The following is a 27,660-nucleotide window of genomic DNA, read 5'->3' as shown; positions in this document are numbered from 1 at the left end:
ATGGAGCAATTAAACTTGTCTCTGTTCCTCTCTCTCTCTCTCTCTCTCTCTCTCTCTCTCTCTCTCTCTCTCTCGTTCTCGGCACGGGTCCACGTCTACCCCTGAAATCCAGCAGGAACCAATGTCAATTTTTAAACTCTCAGCGCTCTGAACCAGACAGAGCACAGCCGTGAGGTTAAGAGACCGTAAGGCTGCCGAGAAGAGGACAGAAGCGGAGATTATCTGCTCTTCTCTTACTCCACCGGCTCAATCTTACACACAAAGTCACGCAAACAGCCCCAGATAAACATACAAACGGACACATTCGGGAAAGACCCGGGTCCGTAATGCAAAAGAAGGACGAATGAATGGTTTTATTCAGAAGGGACGCACTCAGCTGATCAATAGTGACAGTAAAGACATGTTTAATGTAACTAATGATTCTATTTAAAGTAAATGCTGTTCCTTTATATTCATCACAGAATACAATGCATCCCGGTTTCCAAAAAAAAAAAAACATATTTAAAGGAACACTCCACTTTTTTGTCCCTTAGAGTTCAACAGTTGAGTTTTACCGTTTTTTAATCCATTCAGTTGATCTGTATTTGGCGGTAGCACTTTTAGCATAGCTTAGCATACATTAATGAATCGGATTAGACCATTAGCATCGCGCTCAAAACTGACCAAAGACTTTCACTATATTTTCCTATTTAAAACTGGACCCTTCTGTAGTTACATTGTGTAAGACCGATGGAAAATTGAAAGTTGAGATTTTTTTTAGACCGATATATCTAGGAACTATTTTCTGCGTAATATCACTGCGCGGCTGCACCCGTGGTACGCCAGAAAAGTTCCCTGATTATTATGCAGGAATGAGAGAATAGTTCCTATCTATAATCGGTCTAAAAATCTAAACTTTTCTTTTTCAATTGGTCTTAGTACACAATGTAACTACAGAACAGTCAAGTTTTACATAAGAAAAATATTATCTTTGAAAAAAATAAAGTCTTTGGTAATTTTTGAGCGCGATGCTAATGGTCTAATCTGATTCAATGATGTATGCTAAGCTATGCTAAAAGTGCTACCGCTAGATCCAGAGATCGACTGAATGGAATCAAAAACGGTAAAACACAACAGTTTAACTCTAAGGGACTCGGAAAATGAGCCTATTTAAAAAAAAAAGTGTTCCTTTAAGCTGATTTCAACATTGATAATAATCAGACGTGTTTCCTGCAAGGATTGACTTTAAATGTTTTGCTTGGCTTTCTAAAGTTGCTAGCCACTCAGCATTTTCACTGGCCAAAACGTTGTTGTTGTAGTCAATATGTAAATGAGCACAGTACACATTCAAATCAAGTCTACAGGAAATATATAACATGACAGGTCATCATATAGGCCTATTTAGCTCTGATACGGTTGTGTGTGAGACAGAGAAACACTAACAGTTGCCTGTCAGTGTAAATATAATTTATTCTCATCAGTGTTTTATCAGCTATGACATATTTAAAGCTTAGTTTGTGTATGAGCCCATACAGTAGCCTTGTGAAATACATATCCAATTTCCATATGATTTGACAGTTTATTTGATTAAATATCCAACATTTAAAAAGGTGTGCATCATACCTGCCACCCACTTTACAGTGTGTTTTATGACTGTAAGTCATTCTCTTCAAATGCAATCGAGGTTAGAAACGTGTATACTAATGTAGCTTTAGAGACATCTCTAAATGTGCGAATATTGAACGTTATGTCCGGCACATCAGATGCGCTGTGGTTCTGCTGTGATCTTTTCTTTGTTTAAAACTATGTTTGCAGCTGAAATGTACATCTCTGCTGTGTTTATGATGAGAGAGCAGAATTCGCTCTGAACAAAACTCTGGTTAATCTGCACGTCTCTGATTATTAGACATTGCATTCATAAGCTCAACAGAATCACGTGTGATTGGTTATAAACGTGATTATAACAGATGCCTCTTGAGAAGACTACGATAAAGTTCAACCAGCCAAAGTGTCTTGTGTTACACGCCACATCTGAAATACAAATGAGTGTTAATGTCAAGCCCTGGTTCCTTGAGCAGCAAATCAGCCAATCAGAATGATTTCTGAAGGATCATGTGACACTGAGGACTGGAGCAATGATGCTGAAAAACTCAGCTTTGCCATCACATTACATTGTAAAATGTATTATAACTGAAATATTATTACAATTTACAAGAATATTTTCTCAGTTTTTACTATATTTTTGCCTTGGTGAGCAAAAGAGAATTCTTTCAAAAACATTAAATATAAAATAAAAATAATAATTACTGACCCCAAACTTTTGAACTTTTCTCTTTTTTGTAGACTTTAAGGTGCGTCTCGTACAGAAATAACCTACGCCGAGAAACATTTACTGGAGTAAAAAGTGACAACTAGCTTAGATTTTACACCAAACACAGACACACACGCACACACACAAACAGACACACACAGAGACACACACACACACATACACACACCGGTCAGTTCCGCCCCTTTGAACCACACAACACACAGTCTATCTGGTGGCATCAGAAGCATGCCAGTATAACAGCGTTATTCCCTCACGGTCCGGCCGGATCAGGGACTGAGGAGGGCTGGGGAACCGGTATAAATAGCTCTCGTTTCTGTGAGGGAGAACTGCAGAAACCCCATCGGTTCCACTGAACAGAAGACCAGCCTTCCAACACGTTTCACCCTCAGGTTTCTCTGAGCTCTGACTGAAGTTATTAGTGGGAGGAAGGAATATTTCTCATTGCAGACTCAAACCTGAGTCGCCCACATGAGCACCAAGGCTCCGAGCGCAACCACATCTAACCACCGCACCACAGACCTAACTCTGATTCCAACCTCCATCGCCCACATGAGGATAAAAGTGTCAAACAAAAACGCACCCAGAAGGATGTGGCTCGCTGACGACCTACATTTACAACCTACACACACATACACACACACTAACACCGTTCGAATGCATACACCGCCGTCGAAACGTTTTTGATCATTAAGATCTGTAAGAAGGAGTCACTTCTGCTCACAGAGGCTGCATTTATTTAGTTAAAAATACAACAACAAAAAATATGAAATATTAAAATTAAAAATATTTTTTTAGTTGAATATATAGTAAAATGTAATTTATTTATGTGATGCAAAGCTGAGTTTATCATCATCACATAATCCTTCAGAAACATTTATGATTATTATCAATAGTTCTGTAAAAAAAAAATTAGGATTCTTTGATGAATAGAAAGTTCAGAAGAACAGTATTTATCTGAAATAGAAAGATTATTGCAACATTGTGCTACCGTTCAAAAGTTTGGGTCTGAAATAATAAGAAAAAATGTGTGTGTGTGTGTGTATGGGGGGGGTAAAGAAATTAATACTTTTATTCATCAAGGACGCATTAAATTGATCAAAAGTGACAGTAAAGACATTTATAATGTTACAAAAGATCATCTGTCCGTTTGAACTTTATATTCATCAAAGAATCCTGAAAAAAAACACTGATAATAATCATAAATGTGTGTTGAGCAGCAAACCCTCATCTGAGAATGATTAGAGAAGGATCATGTGACTGAAGACTGGAGGAATGATGATAAACTCAGCTTTGATCACAGGAATAAATCACACTTTACTACATATTCACATAGAAAACAGTTATTTTACATTTTAATATTATTTCACCAATATTAGAGTTTTTTTTTTGTATTTTTAATAAAATAACTTGGTGAGCAGAAGAGACTCCTTCTAAAAGCATTCAAACCCTTTTGAAGGGCAGTGTATATCTGAGCGGCCTCCTCTCTCCTCGGCTCTGGACATGTTCAGCATCTGCAGACTCCGGCGCGCTAAAATTAGTGCACAATTACGTCAAATCAATACTGACTTCCAAATTTGTAGAACTTCATGGCACTCCGTAAACGGCTGCCAGAGTGATTAGCTCTCTTCACGGAGATCTCTGCTGGCGGGTCAACTCTCTCTCTCTCTCTCTCTCTCTCTCTCTCTCTCTCTCTCTCTCTCTCTCTCTCTCTCTCTCTCTCTCTCTCTCTCTCTCTCTCTCTCTCTCTCTCTCTCTCTCTCTCTCTCTCTCTCTCTCTCTCTCTCTCTATCTCTCTCTCTCTCTCTCTGAATGTTGAATTTTCCACTTTGTAATGATGATAATTTATTATCAGAATGAAGCTTGAGATAAGAAGCTAAATGGGGGCTTTTTTCTTGCACTTAAAACGGCACAATAGCATCGAACTGCACACACACTCTTAGGAGTCCAAATCATTTGAGTGAATTAACATGCTGAAATCACGGGCTCGGATAAAAAGAAAATCTGAAGGACTACAAAACAAAACAAAAACATAATTAAAATAAATAAATATATAAAATAACATTTGAGTACCAGTAGTTTATAAACATACTGAATCACTGACTCAGATATATATACGATATATATATATATATATATATATATATATATATATATATATATATATATATATATATATATATATATATATATATATATATATATTAGGGCCGGAAATTTAACGCAGTAATTAAGATTAATTAATTACGGGACTTTAAAGTGTAAATTCATTACCCAAAAAAAAAAAAATAACCACACTTATTTTTGCACCGCGTAAAGTTTTTCAATGAATGAGTTTCGACGGACCGATTATACTGGAACACCAACTAGCGCTCACGAGTCACGACAACAACAAACCATAGTGAACATGAGCGGAGAAGCGGATGAGAGCGCTCTGCTCGGCCCCGTGGATGGGACATTTAGTTTTAAAAAGCGAAAGGATGGAAGCGTCGACAAGAGCACGTTTGTGTGAAAGCTATACAACAAGGAATTAGCGTATCACCGCAGCACATCGAGCCTCAAAGATCACAAATACGCTTTTGCTACACTTAATAGCAAACATTGCGCTGGTCTGCTGGACTGAAATAAAGAAACTATATTTTGTTGATTAAGCTTATGTATTCAGTCATTATTCAATGGTTTACTAAAAATACATGTGAAAAATTACTTCTCATTATTCTTAGGTCAAATATTTATATGCAATTAAAATGCGATTAATTAATTACAAAGCCTCTAATTAATTAGATTAATTTTTGTAATCGAGTCCCGGCCCTAATATATATATATATATAAAGTGAATGTAATGCCAAACATACAGTAAAATAATTAAATAACATAAAATAGTAAAGCAGTGTAAAGCAAAACCAAACCCACTGGCTACACCCTTGCTTAAATCAAGGGCACCAAGTAAGCCAAGACCACCACAGAGTAATTGAATAAAAAAAAATGTTAAAAATAAGACAAAAATTAAATGTTATTGACACAGCTGGCTTTGGGCAAGACTTATCTCGTCTAGGGTGCCTCGTGAGACAGGGACACAAAAGAGTAAAGTCAAAAAGACAGCAAAACAACACACAAGCAAAATGTAATAAATCAAATGTCCACTGGATATACCACGTCAAAAGTGCTCTCCTCCGGTTGTGTCTTATCTCACACCTATGGTATCAAGTGAGCAAGTGAACACCTCAAGTACCTGCACTAAAAAATAAATAAATAAGAGGCTGGAAGCTATACAAGTCTTCTCGGACATCTGTAACGTATGCCTTGTGGCTATAAATGAGCAAAAAACTTTTTACAATTAAGTACAATGACCCCCCATCCCCCCCAGTCTATGATTTACACACACACACACACACACACACGTGCGTGTGCAACCCCAAACAGGGCCCCAGCCGCGTGCTATGTACAGCTCCCTATTGTACTCTCATTTCCTGACAGGAAAAGAGGAGGCTCTCGCTCTCTCGAACGAAGAAAATGACATGTGGTAAAGACTCAGCGCTGACCCACGAGATGTGCGACTTAAACGTGCTATTTTAACAAACCCACCGTTACAGGAAAACGGAAGATAGAAATTAAACAGAAAAAATCACTCACCCGTTGCAAACGTCTGCATTCATTGGTCTGTCTGCCATTATGAATTATATATGCGCTCTATCTTAAAACTGGTGCTGTAAAATTGAAGTCTCTTTGTCTATTTTAGGATTTAATGGACGGTCAGACTGACAAGACAAAACACAAGCGATCCCATCCCTCCTGCCAATTATCGTCAAACAGCTGACGTCGGAGAAAAACACCCCAAAAAAGTGCATTTCTGGTCGGTTTTTGTCAAGGTCAGGCAGTGTAAATAAGGAAATATTTCACAATGAAAAATAATAGACGGTTTGAAATGATTTCGCTGTTGGTGAGTGGTGGGATGGGGATTTATTTTTACCCAAGCAGAGACTTGAAGTGGGCCGACTACCTCTGTTAATGACAGGCTAGTCCTGGAGAACACCGCTCCGAAACCACAATGAGCTGTAATGGAGCAGTTATCCAGAAGAACTGGCTCATGAGCGGAGATCAGGGAGTCACTACTCACAGCCCTCACTTCATCAAACTCACATAGAGCCGCGTCTCCCTCGCTTCAGCCCCTACACACACTCTCTTAACACGAGGTGCTTCTGACGGCCGTCAAACACTGCCGTACATTACTCCAGCGGACACTGGGAGTGCTTTTGAGGGCTTTTTTCCAGCCCCTACACACACTCTCAGAAAAAAAGGGTTCATTGGGGTTCTATCCATGCCAAGACCACATTTCTAATTAGTTTTTCAGCTAATATTTATATTTTATTTTATTTCAGCTTTTAGTTAACAATAACAACACTGTTATAAATAAGCACATAGACATGTTTATTGTGTACTGAACAGAGCAGAAACTTTAATGATATAGTTTTCATTGCGTTTAAAGGGATAGTTCACTTTAAAATGGGAAGATATTTTGAAGAATGTCAGTAACCAAACTGTCAGCTGGAGCCATTGACTTCTGTAGTATTTTTTTTTCCTACTATGGAAGTCAATGGCTCCAGCTGACTGTTTGGTTACTAACATTCTTCAAAATATCTTCCCTTGTGTTCAGCTAAAGAAAGAAACTCATACAGGCTTGAAACAACTTGAGTGTGAGTAAAGGATGAGAAAAAAAGTGAACTATAGCTTTAAATTGAAGTATAAGTCAATCCGTAGTTTTTAGTCAAACCGCCACAGAACTCCATTGAACTGCAGCACAAACCTGTCAAATTTCCATCTTAAAACCAAAATATGTCAACAAGATGCACGTCTGGGCCACGTATGATCCATATATTCAGCACCGTCTGCAGTATTTCCATCACTAAAAACAACGGGACGTTTTTAAAACGCTTAACGTGAAAAACACTACAGGGTGAGTTGCTCCAATAAGGATTCAGCAACGTTTAACGCTAATCTAGGATTGGTTGATATGGGTTTTATTTTAAATCGAGTTACACCGCTTGATTTTAAACAGATAAATTATGCAGTAAAACCGTTATCGAGCTGATCAAGCAGACGGAGGGTGAACTGACGACTTCTTTTAAACCATTAAAGTGCTGTAATGTGCTAAAACATATTAAAAGATCAAATTCAGTTTACACCTTTTTGATGATGCATACTATATAAAGGCGAGAAGATGAAACCCGGAATATGAACACAACGTCTTCTTTATAATGGGTTTCGATGGGAAAACACCTAGCGAGAAACCTCGTGTCGCACTAATATTCTGTGTTCATCTGCTTTCCTGAACAAAGTGTGCAACATCTATAAGCTGTATATTGAATTTGGTATTTTAATATCAGTCTTACTGCATTAATACTGACTACAAACCTGCTAAAATTGACTGGCGGGCAATAAAGGAGAGCCTTGTTTTGCCCTCCAGGAGGCGTTCCTATGAGCGTGACGACACATGAAAACTATGGATATTGAACCATAGGCTTCTTTACTCAACTCCAAAGAACCTTTTGTGCTAAAAACCCTTTTTGTCACAAAGGTTCTTTAGGCTATTATTCATTAATATATTACATTATTCTGCAACATGTTGTAGTTGTAATTAAAGGGGGGGTGAAATGCTGTTTCATGCATACTGATCTTTTTACACTGTTAAAGACTTGGAATCCCATACTAAACATGGACAAAGTTTCAAAAGTTAAGGTGGACGTTTGATGGAAGTATTTCTTTGTCAAAAATACTACTTCCGGTTAGTCATAAGTTTCGGCAAGTTTTTTGCGATCATGCGTCCCCTTTGACGTTAATGGGGGCGGAATTTCCTTGTAGGGGCCGTACGGGCAATTCTACCGGAAGAGCGTGAGAGAGAGAGAGAGGGAGAGAGAGAGAGAGAGAGAGAGAGAGAGAGAGAGAGAGAGAGAGAGAGAGAGAGGGAGAGAGCGAAAGCAAAAGCCTACGCCCATCAAAGCGCTGGCTCGTAGGCTGCTGGACAGGTGATGTGCACAATTAACAATGACATCAAAAAGTGCGTTTTTGGTTGCCAGACCAAGACAGTCCTGCACAGATTCCCCAAAAACCCCGCGGTAAGGCAACAGTGGATGGAATTTGCTTTTCCGGATCAGCAACTGAGTTGCGCGAATGTTTATATCTGTTCGCTGCATTTCGGTGCCGACTGTTTCATAAACAAGGCCCAGCTCGACGCCGGATTTTCCCAATCGCCTAATGCTGAATGATGGAGCAGTCCCAACGATAAAGGTCCCAACGTTAGAACCGCAGGCGGTGAGTGAGACTGCTTCAAATGTCTGTGTTTTTGCCTATGCTCATCAAGTAGCCCAAACATGATCACGTATAGTTACTATATATATATTACTATATATAGAAATTGATCAATGGAGCATGCGATGTGTAGTGCGTGTACATTTGTTTAGCTGGCCACTATATGTGTAACTTTATGTTTGTGTATTGTAAAAGCACTCCAAACAACAATACACAAAGAGGGGGGAAATATGTTGAACTAAATAAGCGCGCTTCTTCATTCAAATGCGCTACTATTCCGTGTCTTTCTATGTAAACACTAACTTAGCCTGCCGTGCAAAACCAGTCCGCTTACTAACGTTACAATTGTCTACACAAACCACGCGTAAACACACACACACACAACTGCACTTCCCACATGTACACCTTCAAAGACAAAAATACGACGATATAATTCAAGTATAAATATGTAAATAACACAAGCCGCTAAGCATATTATATAGTTAGTGTATAACTTGTACCACATAGAGACGTCCTGCTCTAGTCGTTTTTGCTGCTGCTCCTGTTCAACAGCAGCCTCTGGGTCTGATTCCGGATCATAGATGTATGGCTGGATCTGATTAAAAGCCATATTTTTATTTTGAATAAAGTTTTTTTCCCGCTGTTAGGGATGACACAGCTTTACGACGCACTCGACGCACTCAACACAATAGCAGCAGCGAGCACACGTCATTATTTAGCTCCGCTCACACGACACGCCCCCACCCGCTCGGCTTTTTTTGGAAAGACTCGGAACAGCGCATCTTTCTTATATAATTATTAAAAAAGTAAAGACTTTTCGGAGATATGCAGGATGCAATGCTACTCTATAGGTACTCAAGATTGACATGACACTGACTGAAACTGAGTGTTTCACCGCCCCTTTAAATGATTGTTTTTATCATGCTGATTTTCAGCCTCTTAACACGAGGTGCTTCTGAAGGCCGTCAAACGCTGCCGTACATTACCCCAGCGGACACTGGAAGAGCTTTTGAGGGCGAAGGAAGGGAAAATCGACACATAATTCTCACTTTCCTTCTCTTTTATTATTTTTGGGCTTTTTTACTACTTCATTAGACGGAATAGTGAAAAAAGAGCATAAGATTATTGAGGAATTGAGACGTCAGTCGCCATTTTTCCATCGTAAGAGTGCCAGGGATGGTTCCACACATTCCCACCCCAAAAATCTTTTTTTTTATAAATGGTTGGGGGGAAAACAGGCTGGAAAAACATGCAAATCTGGAATCTGGAACTCTGTCCTCGCCATTAACTAGTTATCTTGTCTTTTAGGAGAAGTTAAGACTAGTTTTACAGCTTTCTGTGTTTTCACTGTTATACGGTAGCGCTATAACGAGTACTCCAGATCAAAACACATGCGAAGAAGAAGCAGAAACAAGAGATCTTATATGTAATCATATGCATATGAAAAATAACACTATCATCAACATTAGGGCCCTGTTTTACCAAGATTAGCTAATGGCACAGGTGCACCTATGGTGCGTCCGAATACACTTTTGCTAGTTTAACAACGGGAAAAATGCTCATGGTCTTAAAGGGTCGTCCCTCGTATCTTAATGAGTCATGAATGTGTTTGGGGCGTAATGTGCAATAAACCAATCAGTCTCCTCTCCCTTTCCCTTTAAAAGCCAGTTGTGCTCGAGCCATGAGCGGATTCACTATTGACATGAGGAGAGACTGAACGCTTCTCCTGTGTGTGTTTGTGTGTTGTGCACCGCCCATAGGCTCATATTACTAACACACTCTTTAAATAACACAGAAATACTGCACTATTGACTTTAGAGCAGGTGTGTGTTGGTCAGTGGTTTTCAGTTCCTCACAATAGCAACACTCCAACAATGCTCCTGAACACACCTGGTTTAGACCAGACGCCCAATGGGGGAACACACACACACACACACACACACAAACACACACACACACTCTGATGGGGGAACGTGGATCAGCGTATCAGAATCAGCGGTTCAGAACGCCAAAGTCACGTGATTTCAGCAGTTTGGCGAATCCTGAATCAATGCACTGATTCATTAAGCTCAGGGGCTTCAGGAAGCGGTGTTTTGAAATCTGTCATTTTTTTATGTACAAAAACTATTCTGGTCTCTTCATAAATGATTGTCGAGCCGCTGTAGTGAGATGGGCTTTGTAACGACGTCTTTAGTGCCTTTATGGGTCTTGAGAGAGGAAATGACATTGGTGTCAATGAAGGCCTTTCTGAGCCATCGGATTTCAACACTAATATCTTCATCTGTGTGTGAAGATGAACGGATGTCTGACGGGTTAGTGAGAGGAATTAATGACAGAATGTTAATTTTTGGGTGAACTAACCCTTTAATGCCGTTACTGAATGAAATGTGGACCCAGGACGAGCTATAGGACGGTGAATCTTTGGGGTGTTGATGGACTCGATCTACTTGACCATCGTTCTGAATCTGTTCTGGATGTAGTCTTTGTCGAAAACGTGATTTTCTCAGCTTCTTGCTTAAAATGTTGCTTTTTTTATTAAACAAGTGTTGATTTAAAAAAAGAATGCATGAAGCTAGAATAAAATATTCTGAAAGCCATGAAACTTTTGTGAAAATTACCAAAAACGCTGCCAGGGAAAGAGTTAAAGAGGTATAAAATATTCTTTAAAATCAGTCCAAATATGCCAATAGGTGCTACAAAAAGCACAATCATATTTTTGGACACACAATCTTCTAACATTGCAGAATTTACGGATCAAAAAGTCAAATCAATAAAAATAAAAATACCTCATGGTACCATGTAAATATTATTCAGCATGTATGATATTATACATGACATTATGATATTATATTAAACTCATGATTGTGTGGGTCAGGGCGCTCTGGAGCGGAGCCTGTTCAACATAAACAGAGCCAAATTCTGACCCTGTATTCTGAAGAATCTGGCACTTAAATACTTTACAAACCTCACATATAATCATGTGAAAGGCCTATTGTTTAAAAGCACCACTATTTTATGAATATCTTTTCAGATAATTTAACATTATTAGCGTAGAAGTGCAGGAAACACTTCATAGTTCTTATACTTGAGTTTCTGGTAACTAAGAGATTGAAAAACACTTACAGCGAGTTATTCAACCTAATCAAACTCGGTTTGATATCACGCAACAGTACAACTAATTGACTGAATTACCAAGGAACATTAGGTGTAACTTTTAAAAGCACAGCCGGCATCGGACTAAAATAGACCTTAATTAACTAAAAGAATGTTTTAGGAAGGTAGGGCTAAAAACAAAACTCACTGTGATCATGATGATATTATAAGTCTGTGCTGCAGAGGGCATTTGAATATCTGCTGTCATATTGAATTAGGGCTGCACGATATTGGAAAAAACGTACATTGCGTTATTTTGTTTTTCTGTGATCCATATAGCAATTTTAAAACAATTTCCCAAGTTGATTTGAATGGCTCTAATGAATGAATCGTTCTAGAATAATTGGGCAGATTTTGTGGAGGAGCGAATCTGTATAGAAAATAATAAACAAATTACAAATATAGATAAATACAGTAGAAGAAAGATACAGTTGAAATAAGCAATGCTTTATGTGTTTCAGATAAATCTAATAGTATTCAGGTACAGAAATTGAATAATCAAATGTAAAATAACAGTCTTCACTGTATAAATGAAACATAATTAATTAATTACATTTTGTCTCAGCTGCGGGTTTATTAGGCTGCTGTCCCTTTAAGACGAACGCACAGATCTAATTTAAATGACACACATCTGTTTCCTTACAACACATAACCGACTGTGTTTACGAGGATACTCACAGAGACGGGCATTTTGACTTCATTTTGCGAGCTCAAAAAGAGAACTGAATTCGGTGTTCACAAGTTGTTTGCGTATGTGTCTGACGCAACTTAAAAACACATGCAAATGATAAGCGTTCACTGTGATGGTTTAACTTTACAATTAATTTGCGAATCACATGCGTTCTGTCTGTGAGTATCAACTACGATCCCTACACTTGACATCACACATCCTGTGACGTGACAATCCCAGATGAGCATATTGCGATATTGATGCTAAAACGATATATCATGCAGTCCTATACTGAATGGTTATGCACACAACGGCCACTAAAGAGACCTGTCAAAGGAAACACAATTGTAAAATGTGATGACATATTTGCTATTGCTATAGTGAACTATTTACAAGTTGCCAATAATTCAATAATCCATGCACCCGTCTATCTATCAACACACAAAAACATATAGAGAGCAAAATTATGTTGGAAAGATATCACTGTGACCCACCAGTGTAGAATCATTTATCTAAGTCAAATCTTTTTTAATTTGATTTAGCAAAGTGAAAAAAAAGACTTGATACAAGAATAGAGCCATAGCAATTCTACATAATACTGCTACTGATTTCATTTACATTTACGCATTTGGCAGACGCTTTTATCCAAAGTCACTTACATTGCATTTTAAAGGTGCATTCATGATTTCCAGAGCATCCTTTCAAAATAAATTCTAATGTATGCCTTAAGATAACCCCCTCTCTAAATCTGTCTTCCTCTGAGATGTGAAACTCAGGAGTCCATCATTCTGGCTCGGCCCTGAACAAATAGACTTACCTGGCACCACGGAGGGAAAACATCATTAGGATTTCGCTCTCATCCGACGAAAGAGCGGGAGAGCAAACAGCGAGAACATATCAAAACTGTCTGATCTGATTAGATGCTGACAAAATATAGAGGCTTTGTACAACACAAGCAGACCTTAAGAGAAACAAACCGTCAGCTAAAGAGCACTGTTGTGAAATCAGGTGGGTTTTAGCCCGTCGAGACTATAATCAGGCCAGCGAGGGCCATCTTCCACCAGGTCTGTGACGAGTTAAGCAAACAGGTCTTTTTCCTGCCTTTTCTTACATGAAGGTTGTGTGATGAATAGGTGTGAGTGTGATAGAGTCATATTTGCTGTGTAAAGCCATGAGGAGGAGTGTAGTTTAACCGCTAGCAGAGCAGCTTTGTCACATGGCATTGATTAAACAACTCAAAACTATTGCAGTTTTAGGAATAGGAATCTACACGATCGGGAATTTCACACAAAAGCCGTTTCCTCACGTAGATTTTGCAATGGGTTCAAGTTTTAATTGGCTGCTTGATTTAAAAGTGACTTCTGTGCACACCGTCACAAAAACCACTTAAAAAGCCAAGCGTCAAACTGGCCAACTAAAGAAAACACTGATCTCCATAATGGTGATCAAGAAAACATCAACATCTAAACCTCTGTTACTTCTCAAAAATAACTAGAAATAAGTCAGTCTGGTTTGTAATAAGAGAGATTCAGGGCCAGATTTTTAAATAGTGCAAATTAGCATGAACGCAATTACAAAAAAGACTAGAGTGGAAAGTTATACCCGTGATCTGACCACAAAGCGCAAACTAATGAACATCTTTTCCATAATGACTGGTTTAAGACATGCTATTTTTAGGTGTTAAAATTGAGTAGTAAATTGACGAGCGCAAACCTTAGTAAATCACCTTGCATGATTCATTTAAATTCTCTCCTCCAATAAAATTTGGCTCTGAAGGGGAAATTCCTACAAATGCATATGCAATAAGGTCAGCCACAACTTTACCCAGTTGGCATTTCAGCGCTAATTTTTACTGCGTGTCTTTTGTAAATCCTGACAGTGTTTTTTTAACACCAAAAGAGGGTTTGCGCTGGCGAAAGGCCTATAATGTCTTTTCAGTTGATTTCATCTAAGGCTGTGGCTGAAGTCAGTTGTAGTTTCTCTTTCCTTCAGTCATTCTGTTTGTTATTATCAGGTGTCCTCAGCTATTTCCAGTTACTCATTGTATATGGTTGACTTATTAAATAATGAATTTGATTAATTATAACTCAATTCTTATTTGTATTCTAGCATGTAATCTGTTGCCGCAATTTTATTGAGGTGATAAAGGGTATTTTATTTACAGGATTTTTGCCATTGACAGTAGACCTTTTTTGCCCACTTAACGTTTCTTAAATTTCACTAATGTGACTTCACCTAATACAGTGTATTTTGGACACATAAGGTGCAAATATCAAAGAATTATTTGAATGTAATTAAATGAACTGAAACAAATAAATGGTCAAATAACATCAAATCACATCATTTCAACAATACTACAGGGCTGCCCATAATTGTCAACTAAACAGTTGACTAGAAGAGGTTTAGTCTCTAAATCTGTATAAATGTGGATTATTATTACATGCATATCCAAGAGTTTGTGCGGAGCGTAGAAGCTATAGTATTAGCGTGATTTATGCATGACATAGAGGCGGCGACGCGACCACTTGCATTTTTTCCCGATAACAGCGGAAACAACATAAAATACTCAGTTGTTTGTGTTCATGCAGATAAGAGTAATGCATGATTCAAAACTGGGTCTACTTTCATTTGTGTAAACTCACAATAATAACAACACTGTGCTTTTGTAAAATAAAAAACACTTTCTGACAGTCTCCGTGAATTGGAGTACGTTAAAAAATGAATGGAAACTGCGTATTCTTGCCTTACAGACGTGAGAAAGCTTGAAATGTCTACAAACATTTATTTCATAATGTGAGTTTCCCCCACTTTTAATTATTTTACTTCAATGAAAGGTTAGAATTTTGTGAATTTTTAATGAAAGAGCTGATTTAATTTCACAGCCATCTTTGATCATATTTACCAATATTAGTGGACGGCACTGTATTTGGGTCTAGTTATTTTTTTATGGCAAATCTATTTTCTGCACCACTACCATCACCAAACTGACTATTTTCAAACATGTTTCCCTGATCACTTGCCCTGCCTGCAATTGGCTGGTGAAACAAACTGTCCCGCCCCCAAACTCACACCATGGGTTGAACCGATGCCACTGTTGTTGGGCAGATTGAGGAGCTCAAACAAACAGAGACACTTTTCAATGGAAACAACACAAATGGCATTTAAACAGGAAAAAAGATACACAGATCATCTTTAAGAGTTTATGATGATAAATACAAGTAAAAAGTTTAGGAAGACAACTCACCTCTGCTTGGAAGCCTTTCAGCAAAGGAGCTATCTGTTTACGCAAATCCTGCAATTGAAAAAAACAGACATTAGAGCTATAAGATCAATGATTTACTATATAAGATTCTGAACCGAGTTTGAAATGAATAGACACAGCATTCTCCATCAAATTCACTATTTATTTTCAGTGTAGCATGTGTGGAACTCAGGATATTGAAAGCAGACAATGGCAGGCATCTGATCGCAGATGGAGGGAAAAAACACAAAATGTATTCAAATGGATATCTTAATTTATCAAATGTCCCAGGGCTGGGTTTGTTCTCTTCAAAAGAGGAAAAAAACACACAGCAAGTGCATGCACACACACAAATGCTCTCTCTCACACAAAAGAGTATCACCTTGTGCTGCAAAGGACAGTGTGTGTGAATGCATTGGTACCCTCTCTCTCTCTCTCTCTCTCTCTCTCTCTCTCTCTCTCTCTCTCTCTCCTGATATGCCCTCGTTCTTTCCCTTGCACGAGTTCTCCATGACTCAGTTCTCTCTGCTACAAAAAACTGCTCATGCAAAAACAGCGAGAACAAAAAAGTAAAGTGCAGCGCCACATGCATGTATATGTGGCGTGCAGATGATGACATAATTAGCTTCTAAAAGAAGGATTTACAACTGTAGTCTATTACTATATCATCTTGTCATAAAGTTACAGATGGATGAGTTGCTTTTCGGCTCATGTTTCTGAGTGATATGAAATTTTCATTAGAAAAAAAGAAGAATCATAAAGAGAAATCTGCTCCTGGAAAACAAGCCGCGTCTATGTTTGGGGTTTTGGATGGCAGCGCACCTCCCTCCTCTCGCGGGCCCTTACAGTCGAGTAATTTTGATGCCGTGGTATTAAAGTATATCAGATTAAGATGAACATCAATGCCTCTTTCATTTGAACATAGGGTGGGTGTTTCAACATGAAATGACATTACACACGGCTGTGAATAAATCTGCCGGCCGGACAAAAAGCCCTCACATTAAAAGTCAGTATAGGAATGCCTACCACGCACAAACACATTACTGAGCGCTGGGGCCGAATAAAACGGCGCCCTGAGTGCTGTAATCGCCAGGACGCAGGCCATTACGCCACTGCGGCATAAAGATACACACATCATTACCGAAGCTGCTCGCGTTTCATTAGCAGTGTAGGAGTCGCCATAGCAGATATATTTAATATAATGGGCGAGACTGAATTGGATTTTACAGGAAAAGTAGCAACAAATCCTCCTCTTTAGGCCGTCAACAACTTACTTTATGGTGGTCTGAGAGTTGAGTAATGATCAGGGCAAGAGGATTCGTTTAAAAATAAAATTTGTAAATATTTTACCAATTTGAGATGAAATACGATCCATATGTATTAGACGACAAAGCCTAAAAAACAACAAAACGTTAAAAAATAAGCTCAAATACTAGATAAAGGGATGCACAGATTATTTTATATGTGACCCTGGAGCTCTTCAGCAGTCGTGCGTCTCACGGGATTATATTATCCATTTTTCTTTTATGCCAAAATCATTAGGATATTAAGATCATGTTCCATGAAGATAATTTGTACATTTCCTACTCTATATATAAAAAATGCAACTATTAGTAGTAATATGCATTGCTAAGGACTTCATTTGGACAACTTTAAAGGAGATGTGTGGTTTGTTAGGATGGAACAATATTTGGCTGAGAACTATTTGAAAATCTGGAATCTGAGGGTGCAAAAAAAATCTAAATATTGAGAAAATCTCCTTTAAAGTTGTCCAAATGAAGTCCTAAGCAATTGCCACAGATATACCCGTGAGACGCAGGACTGCTGAAGAGCTCCAGAATCATATATGTTTTGTAAACTGCCAAAATAATGTCAATAAGTACTGGCATTGAATCACGTATCAGCCAGCCTTCTCAACAATACCGCAATGTTGTTGTAGTATCGAGAGTAAACCATTACCTGTCAGTGAAAAACACATTTTGACTGCTTGTGTCATGAAGTATGTGGGTCAGTTTAAGGGTAGAGTTAGGGACAGGTGTGGTGGTGTGGGTCAGTTTAAGGGTAGAGTTAGGGTCAGGTGTGGTGGTGTGGGTCAGTTTAAGGGTAGAGTTAGGGTCAGGTGTGGTGGTGTGGGTCAGTTTAAGGGTAGAGTTAGGGACAGGTGTGGTGGTGTGGGTCAGTTTAAGGGTAGAGTTAGGGTCAGGTGTGGTGGTGTGGGTCAGTTTAAGGGTAGAGTTGGGGTCAGGTGTGGTGGTGTGGGTCAGTTTAAGGGTAGAGTTAGGGTCAGGTGTGGTGGTGTGGGTCAGTTTAAGGGTAGAGTTAGGGTCAGGTGTGGTGGTGTGGTTCAGTTTAAGGGTAGAGTTAGGGTCAGGTGTGGTGGTGTGGGTCAGTTTAAGGGTAGAGTTAGGGTCAGGTGTGGTGGTGTGGGTCAGTTTAAGGGTAGAGTTAGGGTCAGGTGTGGTGGTGTGGGTCAGTTTAAGGGTAGAGTTAGGGACAGGTGTGGTGGTGTGGGTCAGTTTAAGGGTAGAGTTAGGGTCAGGTGTGGTGGTGTGGGTCAGTTTAAGGGTAGAGTTAGGGTCAGGTGTGGTGGTGTGGGTCAGTTTAAGGGTAGAGTTAGGAACAGGTGTGGTGGTGTGGGTCAGTTTAAGGGTAGAGTTAGGGACAGGTGTGGTGGTGTGGGTCAGTTTAAGGGTAGAGTTAGGGACAGGTGTGGTGGTGTGGGTCAGTTTAAGGGTAGAGTTAGGGTCAGGTGTTGTGGTGTGGGTCAGTTTAAGGGTAGAGTTAGGGACAGGTGTGGTGGTGTGGGTCAGTTTAAGGGTAGAGTTAGGGTCAGGTGTGGTGGTGTGGGTCAGTTTAAGGGTAGAGTTAGGGTCAGGTGTGGTGGTGTGGGTCAGTTTAAGGGTAGAGTTAGGGTCAGGTGTGGTGGTGTGGGTCAGTTTAAGGGTAGAGTTGGGGTCAGGTGTGGTGGTGTGGGTCAGTTTAAGGGTAGAGTTAGGGACAGGTGTGGTGGTGTGGGTCAGTTTAAGGGTAGAGTTAGGGACAGGTGTGGTGGTGTGGGTCAGTTTAAGGGTAGAGTTAGGGACAGGTGTGGTGGTGTGGGTCAGTTTAAGGGTAGAGTTAGGGTCAGGTGTGGTGGTGTGGGTCAGTTTAAGGGTAGAGTTAGGGACAGGTGTGGTGGTGTGGGTCAGTTTAAGGGTAGAGTTAGGGTCAGGTGTGGTGGTGTGGGTCAGTTTAAGGGTAGAGTTAGGAACAGGTGTGGTGGTGTGGGTCAGTTTAAGGGTAGAGTTAGGGACAGGTGTGGTGGTGTGGGTCAGTTTAAGGGTAGAGTTAGGGTCAGGTGTGGTGGTGTGGGTCAGTTTAAGGGTAGAGTTAGGAACAGGTGTGGTGGTGTGGGTCAGTTTAAGGGTAGAGTTAGGAACAGGTGTGGTGGTGTGGGTCAGTTTAAGGGTAGAGTTAGGGTCAGGTGTGGTGGTGTGGGTCAGTTTAAGGGTAGAGTTAGGGACAGGTGTGGTGGTGTGGGTCAGTTTAAGGGTAGAGTTAGGGTCAGGTGTGGTGGTGTGGGTCAGTTTAAGGGTAGAGTTAGGGACAGGTGTGGTGGTGTGGGTCAGTTTAAGGGTAGAGTTAGGGACAGGTGTGGTGGTGTGGGTCAGTTTAAGGGTAGAGTTAGGGTCAGGTGTGGTGGTGTGGGTCAGTTTAAGGGTAGAGTTAGGGACAGGTGTGGTGGTGTGGGTCAGTTTAAGGGTAGAGTTAGGGACAGGTGTGGTGGTGTGGGTCAGTTTAAGGGTAGAGTTAGGGTCAGGTGTGGTGGTGTGGGTCAGTTTAAGGGTAGAGTTAGGGTCAGGTGTGGTGGTGTGGGTCAGTTTAAGGGTAGAGTTAGGGACAGGTGTGGTGGTGTGGGTCAGTTTAAGGGTAGAGTTAGGGTCAGGTGTGGTGGTGTGGGTCAGTTTAAGGGTAGAGTTAGGGACAGGTGTGGTGGTGTGGGTCAGTTTAAGGGTAGAGTTAGGGTCAGGTGTGGTGGTGTGGGTCAGTTTAAGGGTAGAGTTGGGGTCAGGTGTGGTGGTGTGGGTCAGTTTAAGGGTACAGTTAGGGTCAGGTGTGGTGGTGTGGGTCAGTTTAAGGGTACAGTTAGGGTCAGGTGTGGTGGTGTGGGTCAGTTTAAGGGTAGAGTTAGAGACAGGTGTGGTGGTGTGGGTCAGTTTAAGGGTAGAGTTAGGGTCAGGTGTGGTGGTGTGGGTCAGTTTAAGGGTAGAGTTAGGGTCAGGTGTGGTGGTGTGGGTCAGTTTAAGGGTAGAGTTAGGGTCAGGTGTGGTGGTGTGGGTCAGTTTAAGGGTAGAGTTAGGGTCAGGTGTGGTGGTGTGGGTCAGTTTAAGGGTAGAGTTAGGGTCAGGTGTGGTGGTGTGGGTCAGTTTAAGGGTAGAGTTAGGGTCAGGTGTGGTGGTGTGGGTCAGTTTAAGGGTAGAGTTAGGGACAGGTGTGGTGGTGTGGGTCAGTTTAAGGGTAGAGTTAGGGACAGGTGTGGTGGTGTGGGTCAGTTTAAGGGTAGCGTTAGGGTCAGGTGTGGTGGTGTGGGTCAGTTTAAGGGTAGGGTTAGAGACAGGTGTGGTGGTGTGGGTCAGTTTAAGGGTAGAGTTAGGGTCAGGTGTGATGGTGTGGGTCAGTTTAAGGGTAGGGTTAGAGACAGGTGTGGTGGTGTGGGTCAGTTTAAGGGTAGAGTTAGGGTCAGGTGTGGTGGTGTGGGTCAGTTTAAGGGTAGAGTTAGGGTCAGGTGTGGTGGTGTGGGTCAGTTTAAGGGTAGGGTTAGAGACAGGTGTGGTGGTGTGGGTCAGTTTAAGGGTAGAGTTAGGGTCAGGTGTGGTGGTGTGGGTCAGTTTAAGGGTAGGGTTAGGGACAGGTGTGGTGGTGTGGGTCAGTTTAAGGGTAGAGTTAGGGTCAGGTGTGGTGGTGTGGGTCAGTTTAAGGGTAGAGTTAGGGTCAGGTGTGGTGGTGTGGGTCAGTTTAAGGGTAGAGTTAGGGTCAGGTGTGGTGGTGTGGGTCAGTTTAAGGGTAGAGTTAGGGTCAGGTGTGGTGGTGTGGGTCAGTTTAAGGGTAGAGTTAGGGTCAGGTGTGGTGGTGTGGGTCAGTTTAAGGGTAAAGTTAGGGTCAGGTGTGGTGGTGTGGGTCAGTTTAAGGGTAGAGTTAGGGTCAGGTGTGGTGGTGTGGGTCAGTTTAAGGGTAGAGTTAGGGTCAGGTGTGGTGGTGTGGGTCAGTTTAAGGGTAGAGTTAGGGTCAGGTGAGGTGGTGTGGGTCAGTTTAAGGGTAGAGTTAGGATCAGGTGTGGTGGTGTGGGTCAGTTTAAGGGTAGAGTTAGGGTCAGGTGTGGTGGTGTGGGTCAGTTTAAGGGTAGAGTTAGGGTCAGGTGTGGTGGTGTGGGTCAGTTTAAGGGTAGAGTTGGGGTCAGGTGTGGTGGTGTGGGTCAGTTTAAGGGTAGAGTTAGGGTCAGGTGTGGTGGTGTGGGTCAGTTTAAGGGTAGAGTTAGGGTCAGGTGTGGTGGTGTGGGTCAGTTTAAGGGTAGAGTTAGGGACAGGTGTGGTGGTGTGGGTCAGTTTAAGGGTAGAGTTAGGGTCAGGTGTGGTGGTGTGGGTCAGTTTAAGGGTAGAGTTAGGGTCAGGTGTGGTGGTGTGGGTCAGTTTAAGGGTAGAGTTAGGGACAGGTGCGGTGGTGTGGGTCAGTTTAAGGGTAAAGTTAGGGTCAGGTGTGGTGGTGTGGGTCAGTTTAAGGGTAGAGTTAGGGTCAGGTGTGGTGGTGTGGGTCAGTTTAAGGGTAGAGTTAGGGACAGGTGCGGTGGTGTGGGTCAGTTTAAGGGTAGAGTTAGGGTCAGGTGTGGTGGTTTGTGTCAGTTTAAGGGTAGAGTTAGGGACAGGTGTGGTGGTGTGGGTGAGTTTAAGGGTAGAGTTAGGGACAGGTGCGGTGGTGTGGGTCAGTTTAAGGGTAGAGTTAGGAACAGGTGCGGTGGTGTGGGTCAGTTTAAGGGTAGAGTTAGGGTCAGGTGTGGTGGTGTGGGTCAGTTTAAGGGTAGAGTTAGGGACAGGTGCGGTGGTGTGGGTCAGTTTAAGGGTAAAGTTAGGGTCAGGTGTGGTGGTGTGGGTCAGTTTAAGGGTAGAGTTAGGGTCAGGTGTGGTGGTGTGGGTCAGTTTAAGGGTAAAGTTAGGGACAGGTGTGGTGGTGTGGGTCAGTTTAAGGGTAAAGTTAGGGTCAGGTGTGGTGGTGTGGATCAGTTTAAGGGTAGAGTTAGGGTCAGGTGTGGTGGTGTGGGTCAGTTTAAGGGTAGAGTTAGGGTCAGGTGTGGTGGTGTGGGTCAGTTTAAGGGTAGAGTTAGGTTCAGGTGTGGTGGCGTGGGTCAGTTTAAGGGTAGAGTTAGGGACAGGTGTGGTGGTGTGGGTCAGTTTAAGGGTAGAGTTAGGGTCATGTGTGGTGGTGTGGGTCAGTTTAAGGGTAGAGTTAGGTTCAGGTGTGGTGGTGTGGGTCAGTTTAAGGGTAGAGTTAAGGGACAGGTGTGGTGGTGTGGGTCAGTTTAAGGGTAGAGTTAGGGTCAGGTGTGGTGGTGTGGGTCAGTTTAAGGGTAGAGTTAGGGTCAGGTGTGGTGGTGTGGGTCAGTTTAAGGGTAGAGTTAGGGTCAGGTGTGGTGGTGTGGGTCAGTTTAAGGGTAGAGTTAGGGTCAGGTGTGGTGGTGTGGGTCAGTTTAAGGGTAAAGTCAGGGTCAGGTGTGGTGGTGTGGGTCAGTTTAAGGGTAGAGTTAGGGTCAGGTGTGGTGGTGTGGGTCAGTTTAAGGGTAGAGTTAGGGACAGGTGTGGTGGTGTGGGTCAGTTTAAAGGTAGAGTTAGGGACAGGTGTGGTGGTGTGGGTCAGTTTAAGGGTAGAGTTAGGGACAGGTGTGGTGGTGTGGGTCAGTTTAAGGGTAGAGTTAGGGACAGGTGTGGTGGTGTGGGTCAGTTTAAAGGTAGAGTTAGGGTCAGGTGTGGTGGTGTGGGTCAGTTCAAGGGTAGAGTTAGGGTCAGGTGTGGTGGTGTGGGTCAGTTTAAGGGTAGAGTTAGGGTCAGGTGTGGTGGTGTGGGTCAGTTTAAGGGTAGAGTTAGGGTCAGGTGTGGTGGTGTGGGTCAGTTTAAGGGTAGAGTTAGGGACAGGTGTGGTGGTGTGGGTCAGTTTAAGGGTAGAGTTAGGGACAGGTGTGGTGGTGTGGGTCAGTTTAAGGGTAGAGTTAGGGACAGGTGTGGTGGTGTGGGTCAGTTTAAGGGTAGAGTTAGGGTCAGGTGTGGTGGTGTGGGTCAGTTTAAGGGTAAAGTTAGGGTCAGGTGTGGTGGTGTGGGTCAGTTTAAGGGTAGAGTTAGGGTCAGGTGTGGTGGTGTGGGTCAGTTTAAGGGTAGAGTTAGGGACAGGTGTGGTGGTGTGGGTCAGTTTAAGGGTAGAGTTAGGGTCAGGTGTGGTGGTGTGGGTCAGTTTAAGGGTAGAGTTAGGGACAGGTGTGGTGGTGTGGGTCAGTTTAAGGGTAGAGTTAGGGTCAGGTGTGGTGGTGTGGGTCAGTTTAAGGGTAGAGTTAGGGACAGGTGTGGTGGTGTGGGTCAGTTTAAGGGTAGAGTTAGGGACAGGTGTGGTGGTGTGGGTCAGTTTAAGGGTAGAGTTAGGGTCAGGTGTGGTGGTGTGGGTCAGTTTAAGGGTAAAGTTAGGGTCAGGTGTGGTGGTGTGGGTCAGTTTAAGGGTAGAGTTAGGGTCAGGTGTGGTGGTGTGGGTCAGTTTAAGGGTAGAGTTAGGGACAGGTGTGGTGGTGTGGGTCAGTTTAAGGGTAGAGTTAGGTGTAAGGGAAGGGTCAACTGTGTAATTACAAATGTAACTACAGAAATTAGTTACAGACGTAATTACATTTAAAAAAAAAATTTAATGTAAGTACAATGTAAAAACATGTATGTACACAATAAGTGCATTGTATCAAATGATTAATTACAATGTTAGTACATAGTAGTTAAGGCCACCTAATATAAAGTGGGTCCCTGATATTTTGAGTTAGCAGCTTACTGGGCTGCATGTAAACACAGCCAATGACAAAGCAAGATGTCTGCATGTCTCGCTCGTGTTTGGAGAGAACAGACAGAAGTGGTGGACGGCAGCTTTGACCAAAATAAACAAACGCAGACTCTTTTAAGACCCAGAACATTGTAAAGATGTGTTCTCATCTCAATCTCATGCAGCAGAAGTAGAAGAGGTTCAGTCTAAACGCTGCATCATGAGGGATAATATGAGCTGTAAATCTACAGCTGACACGCTTTATTAACATCACAACTGACATAACATTTGGAAAACTCCAAGTCAGATACGGACATTATTATTTTTGACTACATGGAAATAACCTGTTTATTAATAAAGTCTTGTAAACAGGGTTTACTTGCATTGTCGGTTTGCATGTAAACGGGGAAAACTGGTTATTTCAATAAGCTTTTGAGTTAGCAGCTTACTGGGCTGCATGTAAACACAGCCAATGACAAAGCAAGATGTGTGCATGTCTCGCTCGTGTTTGGAGAGAACAGACAGAAGTGGTGGACGGCAGCTTTGACCCCACTGCACTCTTCATCTTCCCAGAGCGAGCAGCTGGGCCTCCGCTCTCTCTCCCGCCCGCACTGGCTACTGTACAGATGACATTTATGTAAGTGCCGCACCAGAGGGGCCCACGTGACCAGGAGGAAACATCTCTCAACATCTGGTTTCAACATAATACTCGGGGCCTGGCCAAAAGAGAGTTCCCCTGCCCGCCTTGAGCGGTATTCTCGTACTCCATCTTTCTCTGCAGATGCAATCTGCCAGCGTTTCTTCGCTAAGACAGCAGTGCATAAAAATATATTTATATTGTTAGCGAATGGATAAAAAGCTCGCAATAAAAAGTAAATCTCTAGGAGCCCAGCCAAGTTTGAGCATGTGCAAGTCATTGTTAAATCCAGAGGGGTCTGAAGACGGAAACGCAATCTGTCGGACTACTGTGGCACGGAAAGAGCCGTCGAGGACAAAACATGACGTGACGGAAGCCTAAACGCTGAACCAGCAAAACTGACAGACAAACTGCACCTCATGGAGGACTGAGAACGGAAATTAATTATAGTGATCGTCAAACTATGACTCAAATATGATTATTAGCGCCAGATGATTATCATGCATGCATGCATTTATGATTTACAAGTAAATATTGATACATACATCCCCTATATGACCTATTGTGATTGGAGTTAGAAATTAAATTAAGGTGCAGTATTTAAATATTTAAAGTAGTTAATAATTTTATCCCTTAAAACTTATCTTTGATCACCAAAATGACATATTTAAACATTTTCCCTGTGATTTCTTCATGCCTTAAAATAGCTTGATTGTAACTTGACACCCTTGCTTCATTTAGTATACACGGATCATGTATATGCAAATGAGCACCGCCTCTACTCACTCACACAGCTCAGGTCTCTTTGGCAGTTGCCAGGAGAACAGGACTTGCCTGACCTCATTGTGCCAAGTGTAAAGTTTGGTGGGAGGGGGGGGGATTATGGGGTGGGGTTGTTTTTCAGGGGTTGGGCTTTGCCCCTTAGTTCCAGTGAAAGGAACTCTTAACGCTTCAGCATACCCAGACATTTTGGACAATTTCATGCTCCCAACTTTGTGGGAACAGTTTGGGGACGGCCCCTTCCTGTCCCAGCATGACTGCGCTCCAGTGCACAAAGCGTCGCTCCATAAAGACATGGATGAGGAGTTTGGTGTGGAGGAACTTGACTGGCCTGCACAGAGTCCTGAGCTCAACCCGATAGAACAGCTTTGGGATGAATTAGAGCGGAGACTGAGAGCCAGGCCTTCTCGTCCAACATCAGTGCCTGACCTCACAAATGAGCTTCTAGAAGAATGGGCAAAAATCCCCATAAACACACTCCTAAACCTTGAGGAAAGCCTTCCCAGAAGAGCTGGAGCTGTTAGAGAGGGTTGGCCGACTCCATATTAAACCCTACGGATTAACAATGGGATGGCATTTAAGCTCATGTGCATGTAAAGGCAGGCGTCCATATCAACCATCAGTATTGATAGTATTATTAATGTCATCAGAAAGTATGACAAAAACAAACAAAAAACAGTCAACCACTAAAAAGCTACCTACAAAAACAGAAAAACAGATCTTTCTCTTTGTGCAAAAGAGTTTAGGGCTTTCCAGTCTCCAGAGCATTAATCCCATCCTCTGAACACTGCAAAAATGCTTTTCTTACTCAGTATTTTTGTCTTGTTTCTAGTCCAAACATTTAACATTTTTGAAAATTAAGGGTAGAAAATTTGAAAATTTTGAAATTTTTACTAGACAAGCAAAAGTAATTGTCTTGTTTTGGGGAAAATAACTCAAAATGAAGAGAGTTTTTGCTTAAAATAAGATGAATAATCTGCCAATGGGGTGAGAAAAATAATCTTAATTCAAACAGAAAACAAGATTATTTTTCTCACCCCACTGGCAGATTATTTATCTTATTTTAAGCAAAAACTCTCTTCATTTTGACTTATTTTTCCCCAAAACAAGACAATAAGTTTTACTTGTCTAGTAAATGTTTCTTAATGTAAGATTTTTTTGATATTTTGACTCGAAACAAGACATCCAGACCCAGCTCAAGTCTCTGAGAGCCGTGCCCTCCTCGAGCACCATGCATCTTTAAACCCACCGGTTTGGCAGATTACACAGCTGCATGTGCCCGCCTGGTCAATTATTCACCATCAACGTGAGCCTCTCCCTCCTCCCACTCACTCCATTATATAGAGCATCTCATGCCAACTGGTCCTGGCGCGCTGGCATCTGGGGTGGCACTGCCGTGGTGGAGCCAGGCCAGGCCTGTTTTAAGCTTCTGGTGTCTGCCGTAATGCCATCTAAGCTCGGTAGGTACGCTGATCAACAGATCGGTTTAATCGTATCTGATTGACCGAGAGAATATACACAAGGAGGATTTAACAAAATGATGGACACCCAAAATATCCCTAAATCCTCCTTGTGCACAGCAAAAAATGCTTTTCTTACTTAGTATTTTTGTCTTGTTTCTAGTCTAAATATCTAACATTTCTTACATTAAGAATCATCTACTAGACAAGCAAAAGTAATTGTCTTTTTTGGGGAAAAATAACTCAAAATGAAGAGTTTTTGCTTAAAATAAGATAAATAATCTGCCACTTTCCTCACCCCATTGGCAGATTATTTAGCTTATTTTAAGCAAAAACTCTCTTCATTTTGAGTTATTTTTCCCCAAAAACAAGACAATTACTTTTGCTTGTCTAGTCAATACTTCTTGTTTTAAGAATTTTTAGATGTTTGGACTAGAAACAAGAGAAAAATACTGAGTAAGAAGAGCATTTTTTTTGCAGTGTGTGTATTACCTTTAATCAGACACAGGTCAAAATCTACTCTGGCTCAAATTCATCCCTCCATAATATGACAAATGGACAGTCCAGATAGAAACGCCATGCTTCCACATTTAAAATCTCTGTTCAAAAGATGATCATCCATAATGCTTAATAAATGAACATGCTTTATGTTTAAAGAGTCATCAATGGCAGATACTCACAATATGTACTGGATTCTAAAATCCAGCACTTTTCCATAAACTAGAAGATGATATCAGTAATGAAATAATGTTCAGCTGTAGTTTTTATGCTTTGGATCCTCCTGGAAAATGGCTACCGGCCTGTTCTGAGAATCGTAAATCTCCCTAAATCCAGCGCTGGAAATGGTGGAAACAGGAAAGCACATGCTATGGCCTGTCCACTGGATGTCTTCTCTTGTCTTTCGCTGGCGTCTGGATGTAGAATCTCCATTCAACAAAGTCCAGGAGCATCACCCCGCTCGTTATTCAAAAGTACACGGACACACACACACACACACACACACACACACACACTCATGCATAGAGAGCAGAGAGCAGCCATGATGGATGAGAGGAGAGTAACACTGATAAG

At 41.6% G+C, this 27,660-nt stretch overlaps 1 protein-coding gene across 1 annotated transcript in view; it reads right to left on the bottom strand.

Annotated features, from left to right (window-relative positions):
- cux1a (cut-like homeobox 1a) overlaps positions 1-27,660 on the bottom strand; it is a 214,417-nt gene that overhangs the window by 104,005 nt on the left and 82,752 nt on the right. The window contains exon 3 of the mRNA XM_067433652.1: positions 15,682-15,729. Within this exon, the coding sequence (XP_067289753.1) occupies positions 15,682-15,729 (48 nt within the window). The remainder of the gene's footprint in view (positions 1-15,681; positions 15,730-27,660) is intronic.

This window comes from Pseudorasbora parva, chromosome 23 (genome assembly GCF_024679245.1).
Source record: "Pseudorasbora parva isolate DD20220531a chromosome 23, ASM2467924v1, whole genome shotgun sequence".
NCBI classification, from domain to species: domain Eukaryota; kingdom Metazoa; phylum Chordata; class Actinopteri; order Cypriniformes; family Gobionidae; genus Pseudorasbora; species Pseudorasbora parva.
This window is presented reverse-complemented; position numbering and strand designations above follow the sequence as displayed.